The following is a 23,278-nucleotide window of genomic DNA, read 5'->3' as shown; positions in this document are numbered from 1 at the left end:
ATTAGAATTCAAAACAAAAGTCATTTTTCAACTCATTTCAATAGTTTTTGATAGTAATATAATTAATATATTTTAATGATATTAATAAAAATGATTTATAACTATATTATATCAGACTAATAATTTAATACTAATAAATAACAACCATAAAAAAATGACTCTAATTTTTTGAAAAAAAATCAACTGAAATAACATTTTTTATTTAAAGAAATAAAAAAATGTTATTGATTTTTAATACCTTAATAATTTGAAAATAGTTCAATAAAATATCTATTCAATACTATTAAAACTATTAAAAAACTCTCACAATTAGCTATCCGACTTTTTCTGCACTGTCTTGACAAGTTCGCCAATGATCTTTCCATTACCGAACTTCCCTTGGACTTGTAGTGCTCTGCAATCCAGAATTGGCAACTGTAATTCCTTTACAGATGTATTAACTCTCATAGAATCGACTATTGCGTGTATTCCGAAGATACCGGTTTGGTTCTCGTCCCACTTTAGTGTCTGCAAAGTCTTAGTAATTTTCAAGAGATTTGCCAAAGCAAATGCTCCTTTATTTCCCATTCCCTGTGATTGGATATCAAGGAAGACTATATTATCGTTCTTGACAAGTGCGTTTAATATTGGGATCATATTTAATCCAAATTGTTGTTCTGTTTTACTCCCGCCGACAAGAGTCAAGTGTTTCAGACTAGTTGTCTTCTTCAAGTATTTCGTCAATGAATTCATCACACTATCTGTGTCATCTCCCGTATAGATATTCGATATATTCAACGTCTCAATAACAGTGTTATCGACTAACCCTTCCAGTATTTTAGACAGTCCCTTATCCTTAATACTCGTCTTACTGATATCAAGCGACACGATGCTTTTAAGTAGTTTAATAGTTTCTGAGAGCGTGTTCACACACTCCTCGTCCATATCCATTGCTTGTAAGTCCAGTGCCACACCTGTCCCTTTGATATTCAGTAACACGTCTTTCATGACATTTCCAGGTATCACCGACTTTCGTAAGTGAAGTTCTTTCAAGCTGTTTAATGGCAAAAGGAGTTTCGGTAAGTCGCACTCCGCCTTCTTTGATATTTCAAGTCCAGACAAGTCAACGACATTTAAGAAGTTTAAGTAATTCAAGACGGGAATTAAAGTGGCCCCTTTAGGTACAGTGGCATCAGCCAATATCAGTTCTTTGATGTTCGGGAAGACTTGTGAGAACTTCGTCACCATGAACTCCATAGCGTCTGCCCCAAACTTGGCACCCGTCAAGTCGATCTTTTCCAAAGGAAGGCGTTTCTTCTGATTTGCAATTTCTTCGAATTCCTGGAAGAACGCAGAGACCGACTTCTCTGAAGAGACAGACCCCGACAGATTGACGCTTTCAACTTGGAAGGTCGAGATGATCTTAGCGAGGATCCTCAGTGCATTCCCGTCTATTTTATTGTTCGCCAAGTCGATTTCTTTGATCCGATGGATCTTGTTCTTCTGCAAATAAATATCAAGGAGTTCCTCCCATTCACTATTAATTTGGACGTCTCTCAGTGACACACTTTCAAGCGTTTCGTTCTGTTCAAAGACCTCTTTTAATGCATCTTTGCACTGATTCAATGGCGTTTGTTCAACTTTCAATTTGGTGAAGAACTTGTTGCATTTCAAAGCTCGTAAGACCGGCTGGAACTCTTTGGAACTCAACGAGTCACTTTTGTTGTTTGGATCCATCGTGTTAAACATATTACACAGCAATTCCTTCGACTTCTCGTCATCTTTAGAAGACTCAATAAATGCCTCAACAGACTCGTTAATAGGAACTTTGTCATATGTGCAGTTCCCATAGTAAATACCCGAGAACCCTCCACACTTATTGAACGATTGAAGACTGAACACGTTCTCGATTATTGCTTTCCGATGGGGCGGTAACTCCACAGTGAAGTCGTAGACTCCTTCGTTGTAACAAGACTTAAAAGCGCGTAACATAGCAACTATAATGCCATCCCCGTGCATCGTCTCTCCTTCTATTTTCTTCCCGTCCTTTTTAGTTATAACCACCGAAGTCTTCATCATCGAATTGACCGTTTTAATATCAAAACAGTGGATCTCATCGACAATAGAGTAATCCGTCGTTAATATCAATATAGTGTAAAGTGTCACCACAAGTATATAATCCGTCTTATTGTTGTTTTCTTTCATAGTGTAGATCGACGCATAGACCGCTTCATACTTGTTCTCAACAAGGAACTTCTTCAGTCCAATTTGCATCTCCGCTCTAAAGTCAACAGCACTGCCAGTCTTATCTCCATAGTTTCCAAGGGACACCATGTACTTACAGAACTCCTGTGAGATCTCATTTTCTGAGGTACCAACTATCTCATCAGCTCGTTCACACAACTCTTTGTGTAACAACGCAATTGGCTTCATATCCGTGATCGCTGTATCTTCAACTACTAACACAAATGGGAAGTTCTTCGCGACATTCACTATCTTCCTGAAGTACTTTTTGAACTTGTCTAAGTACTCGTCTAACAGTGCATTCAACGGCATCATATACGGCTCTTTCTCTTGTATAAATCTGACTCCATTGGAAAGATTCTGTAACACTTTGGACAGCAAAATCAAATTTCTTCGCCCACCCATCGAAATGTCTTTTGGGTCGTCGACGATCCCATACTTCTCCGGAGAGAAGATCGCAGGATTGACATACCGAAGCATAATAAACGACCCCGTCAAGTTATTTCTCGCGTCGTCAGATAACTCGCCAAAGTACTGTGCGGCGTACTCATTGAACACTCGCGCCAACAGTTTAACACCGGGCGGCAACAAGTCGAATGAATTGATCACCGTGTCGAAGAGTTTCCGGCATGCTGCGAAAAGGGCTTCTTTATTTGCTTTCAGCTTCTCCGGGTCTGTTTCTCGGTGGTCATCAATTTCAAAGGACACGCCCGAGTGGATGATGTCCAACACAAACTTCTTATATGTGTCTAACAAATACTTCCTCCCGACTTTCCCTAAGAAACTTTTGGCGACTCTGGTCGCACTCGTGTTCTCTCTAAACAAAGACTGAGCTTCTTTATGTGTCGCAAATTCCTCTTTCAGCATCATAGAAACAAAATCCATAGCAAGTCGCTTCCCATACGTCAAATTCAGAACTGCGTCTGCTAACTCTTCGGCCTTGTCTCGATTCGAAAACATCGTCGTCAAGATCTGGGGCGCTTTCTTCATGAAAAACTCAAACATGTTTTGCATGACCCCCAACTCACGTTCGCTGTAGTATAAGTTCTCTTCTTTCACGGCAGATACTCGCGAATTCGTCCATTTCGCAACTTCGGCTTCCATGGGCGTAACTTCTCGATGAATGAAACTCTCTTTTTGTTCAACAGGTCGTTCGGCAGCACCGCCACGTTTCTGGAACTCGTCGGGAAGTTTTCCTGCTTTTTGCATAGCGAGCAGTTCCGTCAGACTCGGCTTATGTTCTGCATTTTGTGGTTCCACTGGTGTGCTTTTTGGTACTCCATTGGACAAGTCGACTCCATATGGTATTTTTTCCTTCTGAGTAAATTGTTTTGGCAAATTTCCAGCCTTTTGCATTGCAATAAGTTCGGCAAGAGTCGGCTTTTTTGGTGCGGGTGCACTTTGTTGTGGTTCGCTTTGTTGTTGTGGAACAGGTTGTGCTTGTTGTTGTACTGGTTGTTGTACTTGAGGAGTGGGTTGTGGGGTGTCTCGGGGTGTTTCTATAGTGTTCATCATAGCCAATTGAGAACCTTGTTCTTGGCGTGGTTGTTGTTGAGGAGGAGAAGGTTGTGGTGGTGTTGGTTGTTGAGTCCCTTTTGTACCATTTGACATATCAACACCATATTGAAATTTCGGCTTCTCGGTGTATTGTTTCGGGAGGGTGCCCGCTTTTTGCATTGCTATCAACTCAGCTAAGCTTGGCTTCGACATTCTTGGTAAATTTTTTCCAGTTCTCCAAGTTTTCTTCGACTATAGAAAGTGTTTTATTTGGCATAATAAGTAAAAATAAATCTTTTGGTTTCACAACTCATCTAACTTGTTCTTGTTGTTTCAATAGCTTTTGTCTAGTTTGAATTATTCTTTTGTTGAGTTCTTTTGGTAATCCAAAAAATAACAAGTTTTGGAAATTTTGTGAAAATATGATACTTTGATGACTAGTTGTATTATAATTAATAAAACTACTTTTTATAATTTTTGTTTATTTTTAAATAGATTTAATTGCTTGTGGTTTTGTTTGTAGTTTATTTATTATTTAATAAATTAAGTTTCCATTTTTTTTTGTTGGTTCGTTTTAAATAAGTTTATATCGGATTAATCCATTGAATAAATTCATGTTTTTTTTCAATATGTATATAATAAATACTGATATTTTTATTTATTTATTTTTAAATTAATTAAAATTTTTTTTATTACTGAGAATGAATATTAAATAATATAATTTATTAATAATTTAATTTGAACAATATAAAAAAGTTTTTTTTGGTTTTGATTTTTTGATTTTTTATTGTTCATTATAATAGTATCATAATTTATTATTTTCGTTTTATAAAATATAATAATTTATAATTGGGTGTAATAAAAGATAAATTTTAATAATTTATTTTCATTGTGTTTTAATTAAAGAGTTATTTGAACAATAACAATATTTTCATTAAATAAAATATTTATATAATAAATTAAAAACCAACAAAACTACAAATCAATGGTATAAATACCTCAATCTACAAATTCTTTCAAAATGGCCGATCCAAAGCAATTTGAAATGCGCAAATTATTTAACGAAGTTGACATTGATCACAGTGGTCTTATTACATTTTTCGAGTTCAAGAAATGTATGAAGAAAATAAATGTTGATCCCGAACAACCTTCCGTAAAAATGGCATTCAGTGTGGCTGACACCGACAACTCGGGCAAAATCAATTTCCAAGAATTTTGTACGGTTATTGAAACAATGAAAAAATATGATTGCAAAACACTCCGTGGGGTCTTCGAAGTTATTTTTGATTTGATTGATAAAGATCATAGTGGGGACATCAGTGGTAAAGAAGTTGAACGTTTACTGACTGCGTGTGGAGTCACACCAAACGGAAGCAGTATTTCCTCATTTATGAAAAACGTCGACAAAAATAGAGATGGTAAAATTTCTCGAGCTGAATTTTTAACTCTTGCTCAGTAAGTTCCAATTATTTCACTTCGTTAATTTTCAAATTTAAATATCATTAATTACTCTTACTTTTAATAATAAAACTAATTAATAATTAATTACTAAAACTATAGTATAGTTTATTAATAATAATTTCAAATTAAAAGTACTAAAATGTTAATAATTGTTTAAATTTTTGATGTCTGGATTGAACTTCTTGAATGTTTTTAAGATGTTTTCCAAAAATTAAAAATGAATGAAATTTGAAATGAATCAAAGTTCTTTTTTTAATCAACATTTTCAATAAAAATTAAAGTGAAATCAATACAATAGTCAAAACATGTTATTAAAAACAAACTTTATTTTTCTCCAAAAAAATATTAAGAAAAACTATAAATATCTAATTTTAATAGCAATTTTTGTTGTGTAAAAATATCGAAAGCATTTCAAATCGAAAAAATGTAGGCAAAAAAAATCTATTAATCGAAACCATACTAATACTAAAAAGTAATTATTTTATTTTTATTTTGTCATTCATACTTTCAATATAAATTTTTGAAAACAAGCCACAAACTATAAGTAACCATTTTGAAGAAATTAAACGAATTAAAGACAATAAAAAACATGAGTAACTTCTTTAATTTTTTACTCATGATCGGAATTAAAAATTCATGAGTAAATTAGACGCATCGCCGCGGTCATATCGGAAGCAGTCGTACCATTCAATAACAGTTGAAGAACAAACTCCAACGTCATTGTACGCACAAGTTCTTTTCGATAAGAACACGGCGATAGTTTCCGAGGATTCTTTGAGGGATTTAATAACGGAACTCAAAAAAGATAGCGTATCTATTTTCGACCCACTTTCAAATTTTTACACAACACCCAATGAAATCGTGAAGTGGAAGATATTTTCGATTTCACCAGTTAAGAGAGACATTTTAGAAGTGTTATTAAAGGGGATTAAAAAATTTCATTTGCAAGTCACATTGTTAGACAAGATATTAACACCATTACCATTGGACGAAAAAAGCCTTGCGTTTTTATATGTTGCTACATTCAATGCCGATTCTTTGTTTAATCCAAACGGAGAGCTTTTACCACTCTTTGATGAAAACAACACAATTTTGTCGGTCCACCCCAGTGTGGTGTTTAATGCACTATTTATTGACTTCGACGACAATTTTAAAGTCTCTGCGTTTGTTCTATTAAGAGAGATATTTGGCGATGAAGGAATTTTTAATTTACTGTATATGAAAAAGAAAGATGCGGAAGCATTAGAGGATGTTCATGACAAAATGGGACAATTAAGAGACGTTGCTATCTATTCTCAATTACTCTCCGACTTCTTTGGAAAGTTCATGAATGATGAGATGAAGAAAAGTCTCAAGAAAAACAAGAAGACTGAAAATTATACGCAAAGCCTTACTTCGTTGAGTGTGTCGTTCTCATTCACAGACTATTTCAAGCAAAAATCTCCGAAGAAATACACCCCAAAGAAAAGAACGATATTAAAGAAAACAAAGAGCTCGTCGGACTTACTCGCCAATTTAAATTTACAAATTCCACCACTCAAAATTCCTCAATGTGACGAGTTAGGATTTCTGTCGCCCAAATGTCCACAAAGTCCAAATGAATTGGACGACATTTCCGAGAGTCTTAAAGAAAGTCCAAAAAGGCTCTCCGATGACAAAAATGATAAAAACAGGTACTACACTCCTCGAGTTATTAAAAAGGAGAAATCAAAGGACAAACTATTCTTTAACACATGGAGGAAGTCACGAGAAATCACAGAGAAAGTCGAAGATAAAAATAGTAAAGTGTATTCGAAAGAGAGAAGTCCACGCTGTGTCTCAATGAAAAGTCCTCGGAAGAGTATGATGTTCATATTCGACTCATCGCAAAACGCTTCTGTCGATTTGTCGACAATTAACGAAGACATCGAATTCGACGGCAAAATGCGACAACTCATCGAACTCCCTCCGAAGTTCTTCTCCGACCAACTCTTTGAGTTTCAACAGGCGTTACTCAGAGAGTTGTGTCTTGGCGACTTCACAGAGAAGACTTGTGATTTGGAGAAATACTTTAAGAACATGTTTGCCCTTCAAAAAGTATTTGAAAATGTTATTGAGCGTTCCCAAAAGAGGAAGAAAGCCTTATTATTTTTCGTAGACACTGCGGACGAGTCAGTGATGTCAGGCGATTTCAATTCTTCATATATACTTTATACAGTTGTCAAAAATGCATATGAAACATATAAGAGTGATTGGGAAGGCGTTGGAAGAAATTGCGTTGAAAAATTCTCTTTAATTGAAGCAATTTTTGAAGGGAAAAAGGCCAACACCTTATCGTTGTATGTTGAGGATCGCAAAATTAAAATTCCTGTGATGGGTTTGTTCTTTTTGATAAAATATTTATAATATAATATACTATTATTGTATTATAAATTGTTGCATATTATTGACATTCAGAATTATTGATGAGGGAAATAGAAAGCGCCACGGAATTGGTAGTCGACACCTCTGCAGAATATGACCAATTTTGCACACAATTTGCAACGAAACTACGAAGCTATTTAAAAGTGATTCCCCCACTTTATAATGTACTTACTATGCCTCAAACATATACACCAGACAAAGGAGTACAACGGTTCTTTTGTCTTTGCTTGAATGAATAATGTTATTTTATGACTTGTTTTTGTACATTTGTTCTGAATTTGATTTTTAAAAAATCCATAAGTTAATAAAACAATTTACGTGTTACATATTAATTCGTTTTACTTGATGTTAATATTAATGTACAAATTTTATATAGAGGATTTGTAAATAATTACTATTAAAACATAGAAAAATTGTAACATATTGTTGAGTTGAGAAGTTATTATATTTTGTTTATTGAAAGTTGTTTAAAATTTTAAAATCCTATATACCATCACAATTATGACAATTGTAAATATTATACCATTTTCAGCGCTTTGTGTTAAAGTATAAATGAAGTTTTTGTATTAAAGTTGTTATATTTTATATGTAAAATCCAACAATCTATACATATTATCAGTAAACATTAAAAACATAAATTTGATAATATGTTTGATCTCTCAATTGTAATTGACAGATACAATAAGAAGTGTTTATCATTTCAGTATCAAATTGTTTTTTCAGATAAACAAACAACTTTAACAAACAGTACACTTCGACTATTTTTATTCGTTTTAAAAAATAATGATATTAAAAAGATAAAGAAATAAATGGTCGCATATATGTTGTGTTGTTTAATATACATATTTTTATATACATATAATAGAAGTTTTAAATAAAAAGAAAAACAAAACTATCATAACAAATGTTGTAATAAGTTTAAATAAAAAATATTCAATAATTCCTTGTTTCTTATACAAAAAAAATTATGTTGGGTCTAAAAAACAACAAAAATATATAATATAAAATGATGACTAAAAATCTGTTTATTTGTTCCAATTTTTGGTGTTTTTACCATCTTTATTTATAAATAAAGAATAACAACATAAAAAATTGTCATATTTGAAATAGAACAATCGGAATATTGAAAAAAATATATTAAATAATTAAAAAAGTTAGAATAAACTGTTTGAATATTTGATTAGTATATATTCAACGTATCATCGAAAGAAAACAATTTGAAAAGTTCCAAAACATCACATAATTAAAAAGCAGTTCTTAAACAGGAGTGAATTGGATTAAAAATCTTTTATTTTTTAAATCTTCATACAAAATGATGAGAAGTCACTTGGACCAAAACTCAATGTTTATCGTTTCAAAGTACTTTAATAGTGAAAGTGATTATCTCAATGTAATTCAAGTCTCTTCAAAATTTTCAACTATTTTAAATAAATACACAAACAACCCAATTTCAACTCATAACAAAAAATTGTTTCCATCAATGACTGTTCAGCATATACATTCTGAAAGTGATATACTGCGCATTGATATCAAGAAAAAGGTGAATAGCACCGACTCATTGTTCGTTGACAAGAAAACGTCACCAAGACGCCTAGCAACATTTATACTCAAAGATCATTCTAGTGTTAAACCGAAGCAAAATGTTATTTCTAAAAATGTCCCAACAGAGCCAGAAAGTCGTGTCTCACTATTTCAATCAAACAACTTTATAACTGGTCACTCGAAAAGAACAAAGTCAACACACATAATGGAATATGAGAGAAACGTGTTGTTGAAGAAAGACGATTTGGTGATACCCAATATGGAAACTACAGAGAAGTGTGGATTACCATTGGAAACAAATTACATTGACTTTGGAATAAATAGGAGCGAAAATACATTAAAAAAATTTGTTCTAACCGGTGCAGTAACTATACCACAATATTGTTTTGAAGATAAAATTGAGGCGACATGTGTTTTTATACCCACTTTTATTACAGAAATAGAGTGCTACGCGTTTAGTAAGTGTAAAATGAAAACAATGAAAATAGCTGACAATGTCATTTCAATAAAAAATAACGCGTTTTCTAATTGCTCTGAATTACTCGAAATAACACTACCAAAAAAAATAAAAGAAATTTCAAATGGATTATTAGATGGGTGTTTGAAAATAACAAAAGTTATTCTTCCAGACACCCCAACATCAATTGGATCATCTGCATTTGCTAACTGCCACAATTTGGAAAATTTGAGTATCCCACAATCTGTTATTAAAGTAAAAGAAAATGCATTTTCAATGTGTAACAAATTGAAAGAATTGGTGTTTAATGAAACGTGTGTGTTAACAAAAATGACATTTAACGGGTGCACTTCCCTCACCAATTTAGTTGTTCCAACTTTAAATGGAAAGGTGCGACATTCTATTGATAAAGAGGAAGTTAATGTATTCAGTCCATTTTATCCATATATAACACACGACGATTCTTCTATTAACAGTTTTAAATTCACTGAAAACAGTGGTGATCATCACAAAAGTGTTTGCGATCTGAAAGATTTGAAGTATCGAGTTGTTTTCTGCCAAGACGACGAAAATGGGTTTGGGACTTTTGATGAATACGAAGGCAAAGAGGCACACAAAATTAAGGTGGCGTATATTGGCGAAGATACAACTCGATTGGACCAACACATGTTTTATGGAATGAGCAATTTGGAGGAAGTGGTCTTATCACCACTTTTTAATGTAATACCTAAAGACACTTTTAAGAACATGCGATGCTTAAGAAACGTTTTTAAGACTTTTAATATCACGAAAATACAAAGTGGTTGTTTTGCTAATTGTGTGCTGCTCCAAAAACTCGATTTAAAAAATTTGATGATTTTTGAAGAAAATAGTATTACTGGATGTTCCTCTTTAACATCATTTGAACTTCCAAATATAAACAGAAAAATTGCATTTAAAGTGACTGCAAAAGAAGCCAAAATTATAGAAAAATGTAAGTATCATATAGTTACAATCGTTGTAACACTTCCTGAAGAAGAAACAGAGTTATTAGAGTTTATTAATGAAGAACACATTAATACGTGTACTATAGAAATTAGAGGCAAATGCCCGATCATTGGGAAGAAAAACATGAAATATATCATTCCAAATAACGTAACAAAAATAGGTAACAACTTTTTTGATAAGGGAATTAAAAAAATAGACTTAGGAAATGTTCGAGAAATTGGAAATTGTTGTTTTGGAGAAGATGTTGAGGCAATCACTTTGCCATCAACGTTGACTCATTTGGGCACAAACGTTTTTTCACTTTGCTCTAAACTAAAGTCCATTAGTTGTAATAACAAAAAAGGATTTGACGCTTTTGTAACAATATCAGACAAAACTATTCTTGAAAAGTTTGGTGTTAAAATAGTGAATGTCATCCAAATAGATAACAAAGAAAAAGTCTCGTTTAATGCAAGAAAAGACCACGAAAACGATTCTTTTGACGAATTTGATACCTTCGCTGTGCCCGATTTCTTCCAAATTCTTGGGGAAAAGTGCTTCAGTGATTTTCACTATTTGAAAACAATTGACTTGCCGCCAACAATAACACAAATTGAGTCGTTGTGTTTCAAAAATTGTTATTCCCTCGACACAATTCGACTCCCAGTCAATTTAAAATCAATTGGGCATGAGGCATTTTCAGAATGTTCTTCGCTGACTTTGATGTGCATTCCTAATGGAGTCACGTATGTTGGCCACGAAGCCTTTTCTGGTTGTGTGTCGCTCAAAAATGTGTTTGTTCCGAAGTGTGTGTACACTGAGCCGCGGGTGTTTCTTGGGTGTACATCGCTTGTTTCTGTTGTCATTTTAGAAAGTACGTGTGACAACGAAATTTTCAATTCGACGTATGTGCAATGCTCTAATCTCAAAACTTTTGACATTCCAAAGAACATCACCAAATTAGAGAGTTATGGCTTTTGTGGGATGGGATCTCTTGAGAAGTTAATATTGCCTAATGCTGTTATTTCCATCGGAAATTTTTCATTTTTAAATTGCTCGTCGTTGTGTGAAATTTGTATTGGTAAGAACTTGGAGTGTATTGGTGGACACGCCTTTGAAAATTGTATAAATTTGAATTCAATTAGCATTCCCGAAGCAGTCACCTTTATCGGGAGTTATGCGTTCAAAAATTGTGTGAATTTGACTTGTTTCAAGTGTGGCGAAAGCATTCAAAACATCTCAAAAAGTGCGTTCAGTGGGTGTTTGAAATTGTCAACATTTATTGTAGGACAAGAGCATTTGAGTCAAATTTCGTTTCCAGTCAGTTATGAAGTGTCGCAACTTTTGGAAACAAAAGAAACTCATTTTATTAATGTTTTCTTCACAAGAAAAGATGTGAAACCATATTTAATAATTACTAATGAAGATGGCAAACGAAATGGACAAATACCTCAAAGTGTAACACATTTAGATGAGTGTTGTTTCTTTGGGTATAAAGATGATAAATTGTCTGTGGAGATTGGAAAGAATATCAAATCAATTGGGAGGTTTTGCTTCTCTAATTCTATCAATGAAAATAACATTAAAATAACAGATATTTCTTCTGTGGAAATGGAAATAGATTCTTTCCATTTTGTGGAAAATTATTATACACAAGACCAACAACACACCCAAGAAGAAAAAACTTTAAAACATTCAAAAAATAACAATTAGGATAAACAATGTGTTTGTTGTTGTTCAACTAATCATTTATAATAATTTGTATGTAATAATTATATTATATAAATATTATAAATATTATAAGAAAACATTAAAATAATAAATCTTATATAAATTATAAAATTCAATTATTAAAAGATGACAATCAGTTGAATTTGTTTTTCTCAAAATTTTTTGTCTAGAAACACAATTTTGTTCTAGACTGATTGATAGTAAAAAAATAATTTTGTTTATAATTTAATGTTATTAATTATCTTTTATATAAATAATTTTTATAGTTGAGGAATTATAATAAACTTAATTATTAAAAATACTAAATAATAAGTATTTTTGCATCATTACAAACGTCACGGAAATTTGTTATCTATCGTATGGTTTGTCTACTTTTTGAATTTACAAATACTTCAACCAGAAACCAAATCGACTTTTAAAAACTTCGAAAAACAAAACAACTATAATATTAGTTAAAAATATCATTTTAAAAATTATTTTCGTGTTGTGAAAACAAAAAAAAAATCAAAGTAGAACAAGTTAAACCGATTTTCGAAAAACATGGTCATACCGAAAGTGTTTTTATTATTAATAAATTATAAATTAGTAATATACAATTCTATTTAAATTAACAAATTAATTTATTTGATGCAAAATTGGGAAAGCAATTTTAATATTAAAATATTGAACCAAACTCCATGTTCATTCCAATGAATTTCACTCAATGTCACATGGAGCGTCTTGACTCTATTCGCGAGTCAGAAAAGTCTTCAGAGATGTCTTCTTTAATTTCCGCATTAAATAACACGCACAAAGAGTTGATTTTTGTGGGCTACTCCGACTCCGAAATTCTATTGAAAGAAAACAAAACGCCGTTTTTCACTGAAAGTGATGTCAAAGTGTTTGGATACACTCTCCTCATCTATATGGGTACAACCGAGAAGAGCCACTACATAGCAGTTGTCTTCAAAAATCCTCCCAAAGTGACTTCCATTAAAATTCGTGATGTGATGAAATTGGCGACGGAAGTTGGTGACATAGCGGGGTATGGATATTCACTTGTCAAATTCAATCAACAATATTCATTCTGTCCAAGATGTGGCATTCAAATGCATTATGCGGGCTACGGAACACACTTCACATGTGGCAATTGTCACAATATGTGCTTTCCACGAACAGATCCGTGTATCATTGTCGTTGTCAAACACCCTACTGAGAGAAAGTGTTTGTTTGTCAGAAAGAGTATCATGCCAGTCAATAGGTATACATGCGTCGCAGGCTTCTTAGAGGTCGGAGAGTCAATTGAAAAGTGCGTTGAACGAGAGGTTTGGGAAGAAGTTCAAATTCACGTGAAAGATGTGAAGTATGTGACTTCATCGGCATATCCGATTAATGCGGCTAATCAAATCATGATCGGGTGTGAAGCCACTGCTATCAACACAAATATAGACAAAGAACCTGGAAAGGAACTCGACGAGGCATTTTGGGTCGATGAGGCACAAGTCAGAAGAGCAATTTTACAGTCTAAACAAGAGAAACCTGAGGGACTTTATACTGTACCACCCACATATATTGCACATCAACTTTTCGAACACTTCGTACGAGAAAACTGACAATATTTAAGTGATTTTTTGGATTTCAAATGTTCTTTGTGGATTTTAAGTAGTTCTATTCGTTTTGAGTTGTAATTTGTATATAGACTTTACATATGTTTAATACATAAAATGTGTCATTTATATACTTTTTATTTGTAGATTATAATATATAAATGAAAAGTAAGTGTTGTAGTCGTGTTCTATATTATCAAAAATAATAAACACATAAAGAATGAAATTATAGAACGATGGCTAGAAGGTCACCTTGTAGTTTTATAAGTTCGTTTTTATCAATAACATACTCCTGTTTTTTATTGAGTTTATCTCTGAAATATTCCCATATTATGTTTCCAACAGTTCTGATATTCTTCTCAGTCATCACTCTCCCATCAGGGAAAGTAATTTTAACATTCCCAGTAAACCCAAATCTGTTCTCCCCGTCATTCTCCATTTTAAATCCTTTGAAAAGTAACATATCCTCTAAATAATGAATACCTTCTCGCATCCGTTCATAAGTCACTCGCCGTGTTGCAGTCTTCTTTGAATAACCCTCTTTAAGCAAATCAAATACCTTTTGTTGTGAACGGTCTTTAATAAATTTTTGTAATGGAAATTCCCATATCTCTCCTGAATGTTTTTCGTAAATTGTCAACGTTCGTATTTTAATAAAACTCTTTGAAGTAATAGACCATTTCTGCGGTTTTGAAATAAGAAAACTCGTGTCTGAAGTCAGTAACACCATGAGGACGCATTGGTAATCAATGTAAATGTCACGCGACTCACGATTTTTCAGAATCTTTTTGGATAACATTGTCAACCTCTGTTGTTTTTCAGTTTTTTAAAAATGTGCTTATTTTAGATTATTCAATTTTAATGAATTAATAAAGGAGTATTTCTAAAGCTTAATTCGGGTTTTCTTGCGATTTTCTTTTGATTTTTCAAAACATTGGAGAGTTTCAGAATTAATTAATCGTCATCAATTATGTTATTTATAAGCATTATCTTCAGTGTGTATTAGTGATAAAAAAACAAGACCAATATACAGTGACTTATTGTATAGAATATAATAAAAAGTTTGTTTAACAAAAAAGGTGGCATCTTTCGGTTAAGTAATTATTACACACTTCACATCGTTTTCGAGTATCATTAATGCAAACGTAAAATTAAAAAAACATATAAAAAACGCAGGTAATTAATTAAATATACTTTGATATAACAAAGTTGGAATATATTATTGTATCTTATTTATCAACAAATGAATAATAAAAATTACTTTTTTATTAATAGATTTTTATTATAATACTTTTATAATTAAATATAATATAAACATATTAATACCACACTATATGTTAAACTATATGTTATTGACTTTTTATTTTATTATATTATTTAATTAAATTATTATTATATTTACCACAAAAATATGGTAATAATTATGAAACGGTGTTTTGGAAGTGTTTCGAACAAATTCCTTAAATATTCTAGTGTTAATAGTCTCGAATTTCCTTGATTACGTTTATAGATAAACTATGTCTGTTTAATTAAAAAAAAACTATGTGTTTTTCATAATTTAATTAAATAATTACAAATCAAAAATAAAATAATTAATTTTAGTTTTATCAAAAAAATTATTTTTTAATTTCAAACAAATAAAATATACATATATTATTAGTAATATTACTATATAATTATAATTGATTATATATAATTAAATTAACGCTTATAAAGATCTATTTAATAATAGATTGTTGATTGAACTCAATATAATAAACTCAATTATACAATTTAGAGTTGTTGACAAACTTGTCACTATTAATAGACTATCATTAAAAATATTTTTAATTTTTCACTTTTCATTTATTATAAATTTATACATTAATTATACTTCTTAGTAAGCCCAATGAATTAATAATAACCCTTGAAACGACAAAAATTATAAAAAACAAAACATAAAATATTCTTCTTTTCAAAAAGACCACTATTTTAACCAATTTTACAATAAAATAAAAGAAAAATAAATTTTGATTTTAATTCACGATTTCCGTCACCGATTTTATCCTCTGTATTTCCAATATACTTTCTTCGCATTTTATCATTTGAATTTCCTCTTTATTTGATAATGAACTGTAAATAACAGCGATGAGTATCCAAATAAATTCTCCACAACGTTCAAACTCTATAGGCCAAGATGGGACCATGCCCACACTTTCTCCGCTCTATAAAAAGCGTCAGAGGACCATTTCCCAGTCGAAAGGGTCTCCAGACAAAATCAAAAATTCGCCCGACTTATTCTTAGAAACAGACACAACAGAACAACAACCAACACCAAAACGAAGAAACACAATCAAAAAATTGACTGACATGATAAAAACATCAACTAATTTTAGAACACGAGTCGACATCGAATCAGTGGGGTTAACAGACTGTATACCCACCCATGTGCTCGATTTGGCACATGAAGTCGTCGAAGAAAAATTCATCAATGAAAGTGTCATGGAAAATGATGTCGACGTCCTAATGAAGGAAATCATCCCGTCCTCCGACGCGTGGAAACAGTCGAAGAGTGAAAAAGAGATGTCGACCAAATTTGGGAAACTGCTTTTGAAATGCTTCACACACTCAATTTATATCTTCGAGGACGAGACACGGTGCGGGAGAGTTAAAATACCATACACAGAGTCGGACGTTGTCGAGTGCAGAATTTGTGTCCACGCAATGGAAGTCACACACTGCGAGTTACTCCGATGCTTTGTTAAATATCTTAAAAGGCTGCGAGATGCAAATGAAAATTTCATGCAGATGATATGTCGAGTGATGGTTTGTGGTGGGTTTGTGAGGACAATGTCTATCGACTTGTTACTTCGAATTGGGTGTTTCTTAGATTTGTGTAAGAATAAGGAACAAGACGTTTTTGATGTTTGTTGTTGGACTTTTGCAATTGTAATATCATAAACTATTAGTTAATTAATAATAATTACTCAATTATTGCAAATAATCAATTAAATAATTAATTAATTGATATTATAACTATACTACATTAACTATTATTATATAATATAATAATAAGAATAATATAACTTACATATAGCTCCAATCAAGAGAACCATTTTATATTGTAAGTGGAAGAACGTTGGTCATCACACATTGTAGCAACGAAGTCATGTTACAAATAGTGTTTAGTCGTATCAATCAGTTTGGACAGTTCTTAGAGGATTACATCCAGTTCACTCCTTACATTGCAGACTTCCCAACTACTTTTGAAAGTTTTGTGAAGGTACTGGACCAACTGGAAAAGGACTCGAAAGACATGAGAGTGACGAAAGAGTGGATTGCGTTTGGAGTGAACCGATACGAAAAGATGATCATGACTTGGCTTGATATCATGGGCAACGCAATACGAGAGCAATGCGCCTATTTGTTTGAAAGAGTCAAAGCCGTGTTAGTTCGAAGCACTTTAATGACGCAGAAGTTCAAAGGCGAGTTGACGGAGACACTAAAGAAATACGCAGAGCCAAGAACAAGTTTATCGAAAATGAGTCCTTACACTAACAAACACGTCGAATCACTTTTTGACCAGAAGCGCGCAAGTATAGTGAGATCCCGAATCACTCTTAAGAACGTCGAAGAGATCAATCGGATCATATCGACCGTCAAAAAGGCGTTTTTCGATATGGATAAGAAAGTCTTTGCGCAACAGGTGATTCTATTTGACCAGACTGGGTTATGTCAAGTCATGAAGTATGACATGTATCTTCGGAATGAAGAAGGGAGTCTCGAACGGTATATCAAAGGGCTTCGGTGTTTTGAAGATATCATGGTCGACATCTTATGTTCCGAACCAAAGAAAGAAGACGTAGAAAAGGCGATTAAAGTCGCCAAAGAGTGTTACGACGAAAACGACTTTAATATCGCGTTTATCATCTATTCAGTCTTGTCTCGTTCATCAACAACATGTGCTGCTATATGGGAAGTTTGTTATAGTTTAATGTATAGTAATAATACTATTAATAATAATAGTAATATTATATGGTAATAATACTATACTACACTAGTACTCTAGTATTATTACTATACTATAATGCAATAATAAATGAATAATAATAATATACTATTATTTACAACTAGAAAGTCGACAAGAAATACATTCAAATATACGAGAAACTCCAAGACACGTTTTCAATAAGTAAGAACCATAATAACTACAGAGTTTTATTTGAGATGCGCCCATTCCCGAAAATACCAATTTTGTCGCTTTGGATGCACGACGTTGTCAACATCAATGAGATGGACACGTTCATTCTCCCCGACAAAAAATACTTGAACTTGGCCAAAATCAGAAGTCTCTCTGAATTCTTGAAATTGATTAACACCGCACAACTGAATAAATACGAGTACGTCCACAATGACGAAGTCATCGACTCTTTAATGCGGCTGTTGAGAATGTGATGCTGTACTTCTGCTGTGTAATAAATATTTGTGTTGTCTTAATTTATGATAAATTATAGTAAAAGAATTATAATGGTATAATAAAATCGAATCGATTCAATGTCTTACAAGTTGGCAATGACTAAGCCGTGATCAGCTTCTTCAGTGTAAGTTATCTTCATTTCTTGGAGTTGTTTGACGACTTCTTCTTTGATTTTAGAAAAACCTACAGTGTTATGATGACCCATCCCACATTGAAGTTTTAAGACCTTTTTGCCTTGTGACTTGCGTTGTTCTATTTGTTCTTTCATCATCAAAATAGCACCTTCTATTTGAAGTCCATGAAGATCAATGGTGTCTTCTTCATTCATATAAATTTGAACTTCATTGAAAGCACCACGGTGGGCTTCAAGTTTCGAATCTTCAAATTCCTTTTTGAGGTTTTGGAAGGCGTCGTGCTTTTCTTGGGTGTCCGGGGATTTGGACTCTTTGGAGGCTAACCACGCCTTTTTGGCTTCTTCAACTGCGTCATGCTTTTTATCAACTTTGCCGTAGTGTTTTGCATAAATCTCATCAAGTAATATACTTTTATCACCAGAGACTACTTCTTTCTTGCCATTGGGTCTATCTTCAATGACTGGTGCGTCACCTTTTGGTTGTGGAGTGTGTGTGCCTTCAGCTTGCTTTTGTTCTTTTGGAGCATCTTGTTTGGTGTTGTCAATACCTTGATATGTTGTGGTGGTCTGCGCTGGAACAGTTTCTGTGTTGGGGGTAGTCTTCTGGTCATTCAGAGGTGTGCTCTCGGTGACTTTATTCGACTTTTTAGACAAGCAGCAGCCCATTACACTGGTTGAATGAAAAAGAAGTCAACAACCTTTTTATAGGCTCTCAAATTCTTATTTGCAATAATCAAAAATATTTCTTTGGAATTTTCAAAGAAGTCCACTTCGGTTTTTAATTTGATTGGAATTGTGGTCTGAAAAGTCTCAACTAATAATGTGGACTTTGACCAGAGTAACTAAAATTTACAAATAAGTTTTAAGTTAAGAATTTGTATCAATAATCCTGTTTTTATAAGTATTTTAATAGTAATATAAATAACAAAATAATAAGAATATATTTTTATCATTTTTTTTAGAAACTACGCTTTGATAGACTTTTTTTTAACATTACCAACTTTTCTTTTTTTATGACTTTGAACAATTTATTTGGTTTAAATTATTAGTTACAGTCAAAGTTTGTTTAGAAAGGATATAATTATTATTGGTTAGGATTTGTTTTTTCTAAAATGGGTATAATTTTTAATAAAATGGATACAGTCTGTCTTTTAACGTTATCTGGTCTCAAACGTTATCTGGTGCCTTTTGGACCATAATAAATGGAATAATTCGGGGAGCAGTCCCAAAAATCCATCCCAATTGTTTCGGGTTTTTTCACGCTTTACCTAATGCCCGATGTTTAGACAAAAATGAAGCTATTTTTTGTCCACCAGATAACGTTTGAGACCAGATAACGTTAAAAGACTGACTCTACGATTTTTTTGAGAAATGATTTGATTATCCGAAAAGGGTATATTTCCCAATAAAATGGATTAAAATCAATTAAATGGGATCGGATTATTTATAAAAAGGATTTGTTTTCTTATAAAAGGACGCAATTCCTAATAATTGAGACGCTATTTCTTTAAAATGGATATATTTTCGATTAATGGGATTGAATTCTTTATAAAAAGTATAGAATTTTTTAAATTTGGACAGAATTTCCCAAAAAAGGATGTATTTACTGAAAGATTGGGCAAATTTACGTTGAAAAAGGATTGAATTCTTTATAAGTTATTGTGTTTTTACAGTCTTTTAAAACAATTCAAAAATTAACAAAAATAACGTACTAAAAATTTAATAATTTATACTAAATATTATAGTATTATTTAACAAATTTCATAAAAAAAACTCAATGAAAAATTAAATATCTTCTCGGTTGAAAACTTTGGGCCATATTTCCTCTCTAACCTTTTCAAATGTTGCTTGTGCTTCTTCACTGTTTATCGATTTGAATCCTTCTGTTATTTTGTCGAGCAAATCTTGAACACTTCTCCAAATTCTGATATTTTTTTCTACTCTGCGTTTCCACAGCCCAAAGACATTTTCTATAGGATTCAGTGCAGGTGAATACGCCGCATTAAAAACTACGACATGACCCGTTCCTTCGAGCACTCTTTGAATACAATTATGTATATCGCAGTTGTCGCACCAAAAAACACATCGACGCCCCTTTAAATCATATTCATGTTCGAGATATTTGAAATATGTTTTGAATGATTCGATTGTGTTAGTGCCAAAAGTCAAATTGCAATACGAAAAGCCATCACAGTCCAAAGCACATATCGACGTCAGCCTCACTCCTCCTTTTGCTTTGGTTACAAAACATTCTTTTCCTCGTGCTGCCCATCCATAAGCTGCTGTTGTACCAACTCTCCAACTTGTCTCATCGACACAGACCCATTTTGCTCCGCCGGATATATAACTACGAAGTTGATTAACTGCTTCAATTTTTTTGTTTTGTTATCTGTTGTGTTGGCCGACACTCCTCTATTTTTTACTCGTTTAAACGAAAATATCGGGACTTCTCGTTCCTCGTTTTTGGCTGTTTGTCCACTCATAAATTTGGCAATCGAAGATTTGGAAGGCGCGTAATTATCAAGCTCTTCATCTGAAATCATGGTATTGTCGATGTTTTCAAAATTCAGTATAATTTCTTCCTGTCCTCTTTGCATCCTAAGTTTTTCTTCCTGTGCAATCGTCTCGCGGATTTCATCGATTGTTATCGTGCTGTCTCTTATGATTGCATTTTCAACAAGATGTTGAAAAGGAAGTGTACTACTTTTTCTATAATAATGGTTCTTGGGGTAAATAGATTTGCCAGCTCTTAGTTTTACTAACATATTTTCAACATATTTTTTCTTGATACCAACTTCTTCTGAATACTTTCCCGATAACCAAAAGTCTCCATGTTCTTTCCACATTTCGATAAGTTTGTTTCTAATTTGGTTAGTTATTCGTGTGTACACTCTCTTCTTGTAGGAAAGATTTGATGTGGATGATGTAGGAAGTGTCGCAGAAGTGTTTAATAATTGTGTCTTTTTCGGTCTTCCTCTTTTTCTTTTTGGTAAAGGAGGCAATTCCTGATAAGTAATTGGTACCTGTTGTACCGAGGTACCCTGTAAAGGTTCTGGGGCGTTTTGTGTGTAGGTTATACGAGATTCTGGATCACGAGTATCAACATAATCTAATCGACTCATTGTTCTGATTATTATGTTTAAAATGTTTATTTTTATATTTGATTTGTGAATAATGTTTCAAGAATTATTTTTTCATTGAGTTTTTTTTATGAAATTTGTTAAATAATACTATAATATTTAGTATAAATTATTAAATTTTTAGTACGTTATTTTTGTTAATTTTTGAATTGTTTTAAAAGACTGTAAAAACACAATAACTTATAAAGAATTCAATCCTTTTTCAACGTAAATTTGCCCAATCTTTCAGTAAATACATCCTTTTTTGGGAAATTCTGTCCAAATTTAAAAAATTCTATACTTTTTATAAAGAATTCAATCCCATTAATCGAAAATATATCCATTTTAAAGAAATAGCGTCTCAATTATTAGGAATTGCGTCCTTTTATAAGAAAACAAATCCTTTTTATAAATAATCCGATCCCATTTAATTGATTTTAATCCATTTTATTGGGAAATATACCCTTTTCGGATAATCAAATCATTTCTCAAAAAAATCGTATCCATTTTATTAAAAATTATACCCATTTTAGAAAAAACAAATCCTAACCAATAATAATTATATCCTTTCTAAACAAACTTTGACTGTATTATAATTCAAAATATATTATTATTTTATTATTCATCACGGGTTATTACAAAGCTAAATTTACTAATATTAATATAATTATTTAAATGGTTTAATTTTACTATTAAGATATAGTTTAATAAATAATAACTATAATTTGTTTGATATAGTTAATATAAAAATTATTTTCTATAAAAGTATATATATTATTAAACAATAATAAATATTATTATTTATTATATTAAACATATATAACTATAAATAATAATTTTTTTGGAAAATAGTTAAATAAAAATTTTGATCAAAAACCCCAGAAATAGGACAACTAATTGCCTAACAAAAACACGACCAAATATTTTTTTCAAAAAATGAAAGAAGCACTTTTGTTTTTTATTTTGTTCTATTTATTAAAAATTAATAAAATAACAAATAACTATTAATTACAATTGATTAAAAAAAATAATTATAAAAAACACCCAAAAGTGAAGAATGTTTTTTACCAACTTTTTCGAATTTCAATAGAATGAATTTTTTTTTGAAAAAAAACTTTAATATCAATGGACACGTTAAACAATTACTTGTTCCCAAGTTACCTCCGTCCATCCCACAAGACTAAAGAAGCTGAAGAGAAAATACTTCTCTCAAATATAACCACGTCATTCAATTCTCAACTTTCTTTATACAAAGCTCATCAAATTGATTTGTTGGATTCCATTTTCACATACTTTTCAGGTAATATCCCACATGATTTTTTACCGTTCATTTCACGACTAGGAAATTACGCAATACGTCCAAGAACGTTAATGAAATTTTTGGCACTTCTCAACACTAAAAATTGCTCACAAGACCTCCTCGAAACGTTGAGCCAAATGTCCTCAGGGGAGGCTGCGGGTGGACTTTCTTTCGACTTATCAAGTGGTGTTGCGAACATCAAAAACTATGCATGGGTACCCGCCCCCCCTTTCACCATTTTTCTATGGGCATATCTCCCCAAAGGAAATTATACTATTTTGGATGTAGTTTCACCTTCCGGACACAATGGAATAGCATTGACATTACAAGACAACATACTCACAATTGCAAATGGAGCGTCTTGTACATTCCAGACACGTGTTCCAACATCAACGTGGATCAAT

General features: G+C 32.2%; 9 protein-coding genes across 9 annotated transcripts; 6 read left to right on the top strand and 3 right to left on the bottom strand.

The window, feature by feature from the left end:
- Positions 1 to 309: 309 nt before the first annotated feature.
- EIN_087700 (Ras GTPase-activating protein gap-2, putative) lies at positions 310 to 3,933 on the bottom strand (the record flags this gene model as incomplete). The annotated part of the gene is made up of 1 exon (XM_004184746.1): positions 310 to 3,933. The coding sequence occupies one exon, from the start codon at positions 3,931 to 3,933 to the stop codon at positions 310 to 312; it is 3,624 nt and encodes a 1,207-aa protein (XP_004184794.1).
- Positions 3,934 to 4,741: 808 nt separating this feature from the next.
- On the top strand, positions 4,742 to 5,179 carry EIN_087690 (centrin-2, putative; the record flags this gene model as incomplete). Its single annotated transcript, XM_004184745.1, has 1 exon — positions 4,742 to 5,179. One exon carries the CDS (start codon positions 4,742 to 4,744, stop codon positions 5,177 to 5,179), a length of 438 nt encoding a protein of 145 aa, XP_004184793.1.
- A 638-nt stretch (positions 5,180 to 5,817) lies between these two features.
- On the top strand, positions 5,818 to 7,823 carry EIN_087680 (hypothetical protein; the record flags this gene model as incomplete). The annotated part of the gene is made up of 2 exons (XM_004184744.1): positions 5,818 to 7,537; positions 7,618 to 7,823. The coding sequence occupies 2 exons, from the start codon at positions 5,818 to 5,820 to the stop codon at positions 7,821 to 7,823; spliced, it is 1,926 nt and encodes a 641-aa protein (XP_004184792.1).
- Positions 7,824 to 8,899: 1,076 nt separating this feature from the next.
- EIN_087670 (hypothetical protein) lies at positions 8,900 to 12,262 on the top strand (the record flags this gene model as incomplete). Its single annotated transcript, XM_004184743.1, has 1 exon — positions 8,900 to 12,262. The coding sequence occupies one exon, from the start codon at positions 8,900 to 8,902 to the stop codon at positions 12,260 to 12,262; it is 3,363 nt and encodes a 1,120-aa protein (XP_004184791.1).
- Positions 12,263 to 12,969: 707 nt separating this feature from the next.
- EIN_087660 (peroxisomal NADH pyrophosphatase NUDT12, putative) lies at positions 12,970 to 13,872 on the top strand (the record flags this gene model as incomplete). The annotated part of the gene is made up of 1 exon (XM_004184742.1): positions 12,970 to 13,872. One exon carries the CDS (start codon positions 12,970 to 12,972, stop codon positions 13,870 to 13,872), a length of 903 nt encoding a protein of 300 aa, XP_004184790.1.
- Positions 13,873 to 14,092: 220 nt separating this feature from the next.
- EIN_087650 (hypothetical protein) lies at positions 14,093 to 14,665 on the bottom strand (the record flags this gene model as incomplete). Its single annotated transcript, XM_004184741.1, has 1 exon — positions 14,093 to 14,665. One exon carries the CDS (start codon positions 14,663 to 14,665, stop codon positions 14,093 to 14,095), a length of 573 nt encoding a protein of 190 aa, XP_004184789.1.
- Positions 14,666 to 15,993: 1,328 nt separating this feature from the next.
- EIN_087640 (hypothetical protein) lies at positions 15,994 to 18,300 on the top strand (the record flags this gene model as incomplete). The annotated part of the gene is made up of 3 exons (XM_004184740.1): positions 15,994 to 16,770; positions 16,943 to 17,824; positions 17,980 to 18,300. The coding sequence occupies 3 exons, from the start codon at positions 15,994 to 15,996 to the stop codon at positions 18,298 to 18,300; spliced, it is 1,980 nt and encodes a 659-aa protein (XP_004184788.1).
- A 104-nt stretch (positions 18,301 to 18,404) lies between these two features.
- EIN_087630 (hypothetical protein) lies at positions 18,405 to 19,121 on the bottom strand (the record flags this gene model as incomplete). The annotated part of the gene is made up of 1 exon (XM_004184739.1): positions 18,405 to 19,121. One exon carries the CDS (start codon positions 19,119 to 19,121, stop codon positions 18,405 to 18,407), a length of 717 nt encoding a protein of 238 aa, XP_004184787.1.
- A 3,578-nt stretch (positions 19,122 to 22,699) lies between these two features.
- On the top strand, positions 22,700 to 23,268 carry EIN_087620 (hypothetical protein; the record flags this gene model as incomplete). Its single annotated transcript, XM_004184738.1, has 1 exon — positions 22,700 to 23,268. A coding segment is annotated over one exon (569 nt), but the record flags the coding sequence as incomplete, so codon positions are not given.
- Positions 23,269 to 23,278: the final 10 nt, after the last annotated feature.

This window comes from Entamoeba invadens (assembly GCF_000330505.1).
Source record: "Entamoeba invadens IP1 unplaced genomic scaffold scaff_1105074725643, whole genome shotgun sequence".
Lineage (NCBI taxonomy): Eukaryota > Evosea > Mastigamoebida > Endamoebidae > Entamoeba > Entamoeba invadens.
The sequence above is the reverse complement of the archived record's forward strand: the minus strand, read 5'-3'. Positions and strand labels throughout refer to the sequence as shown.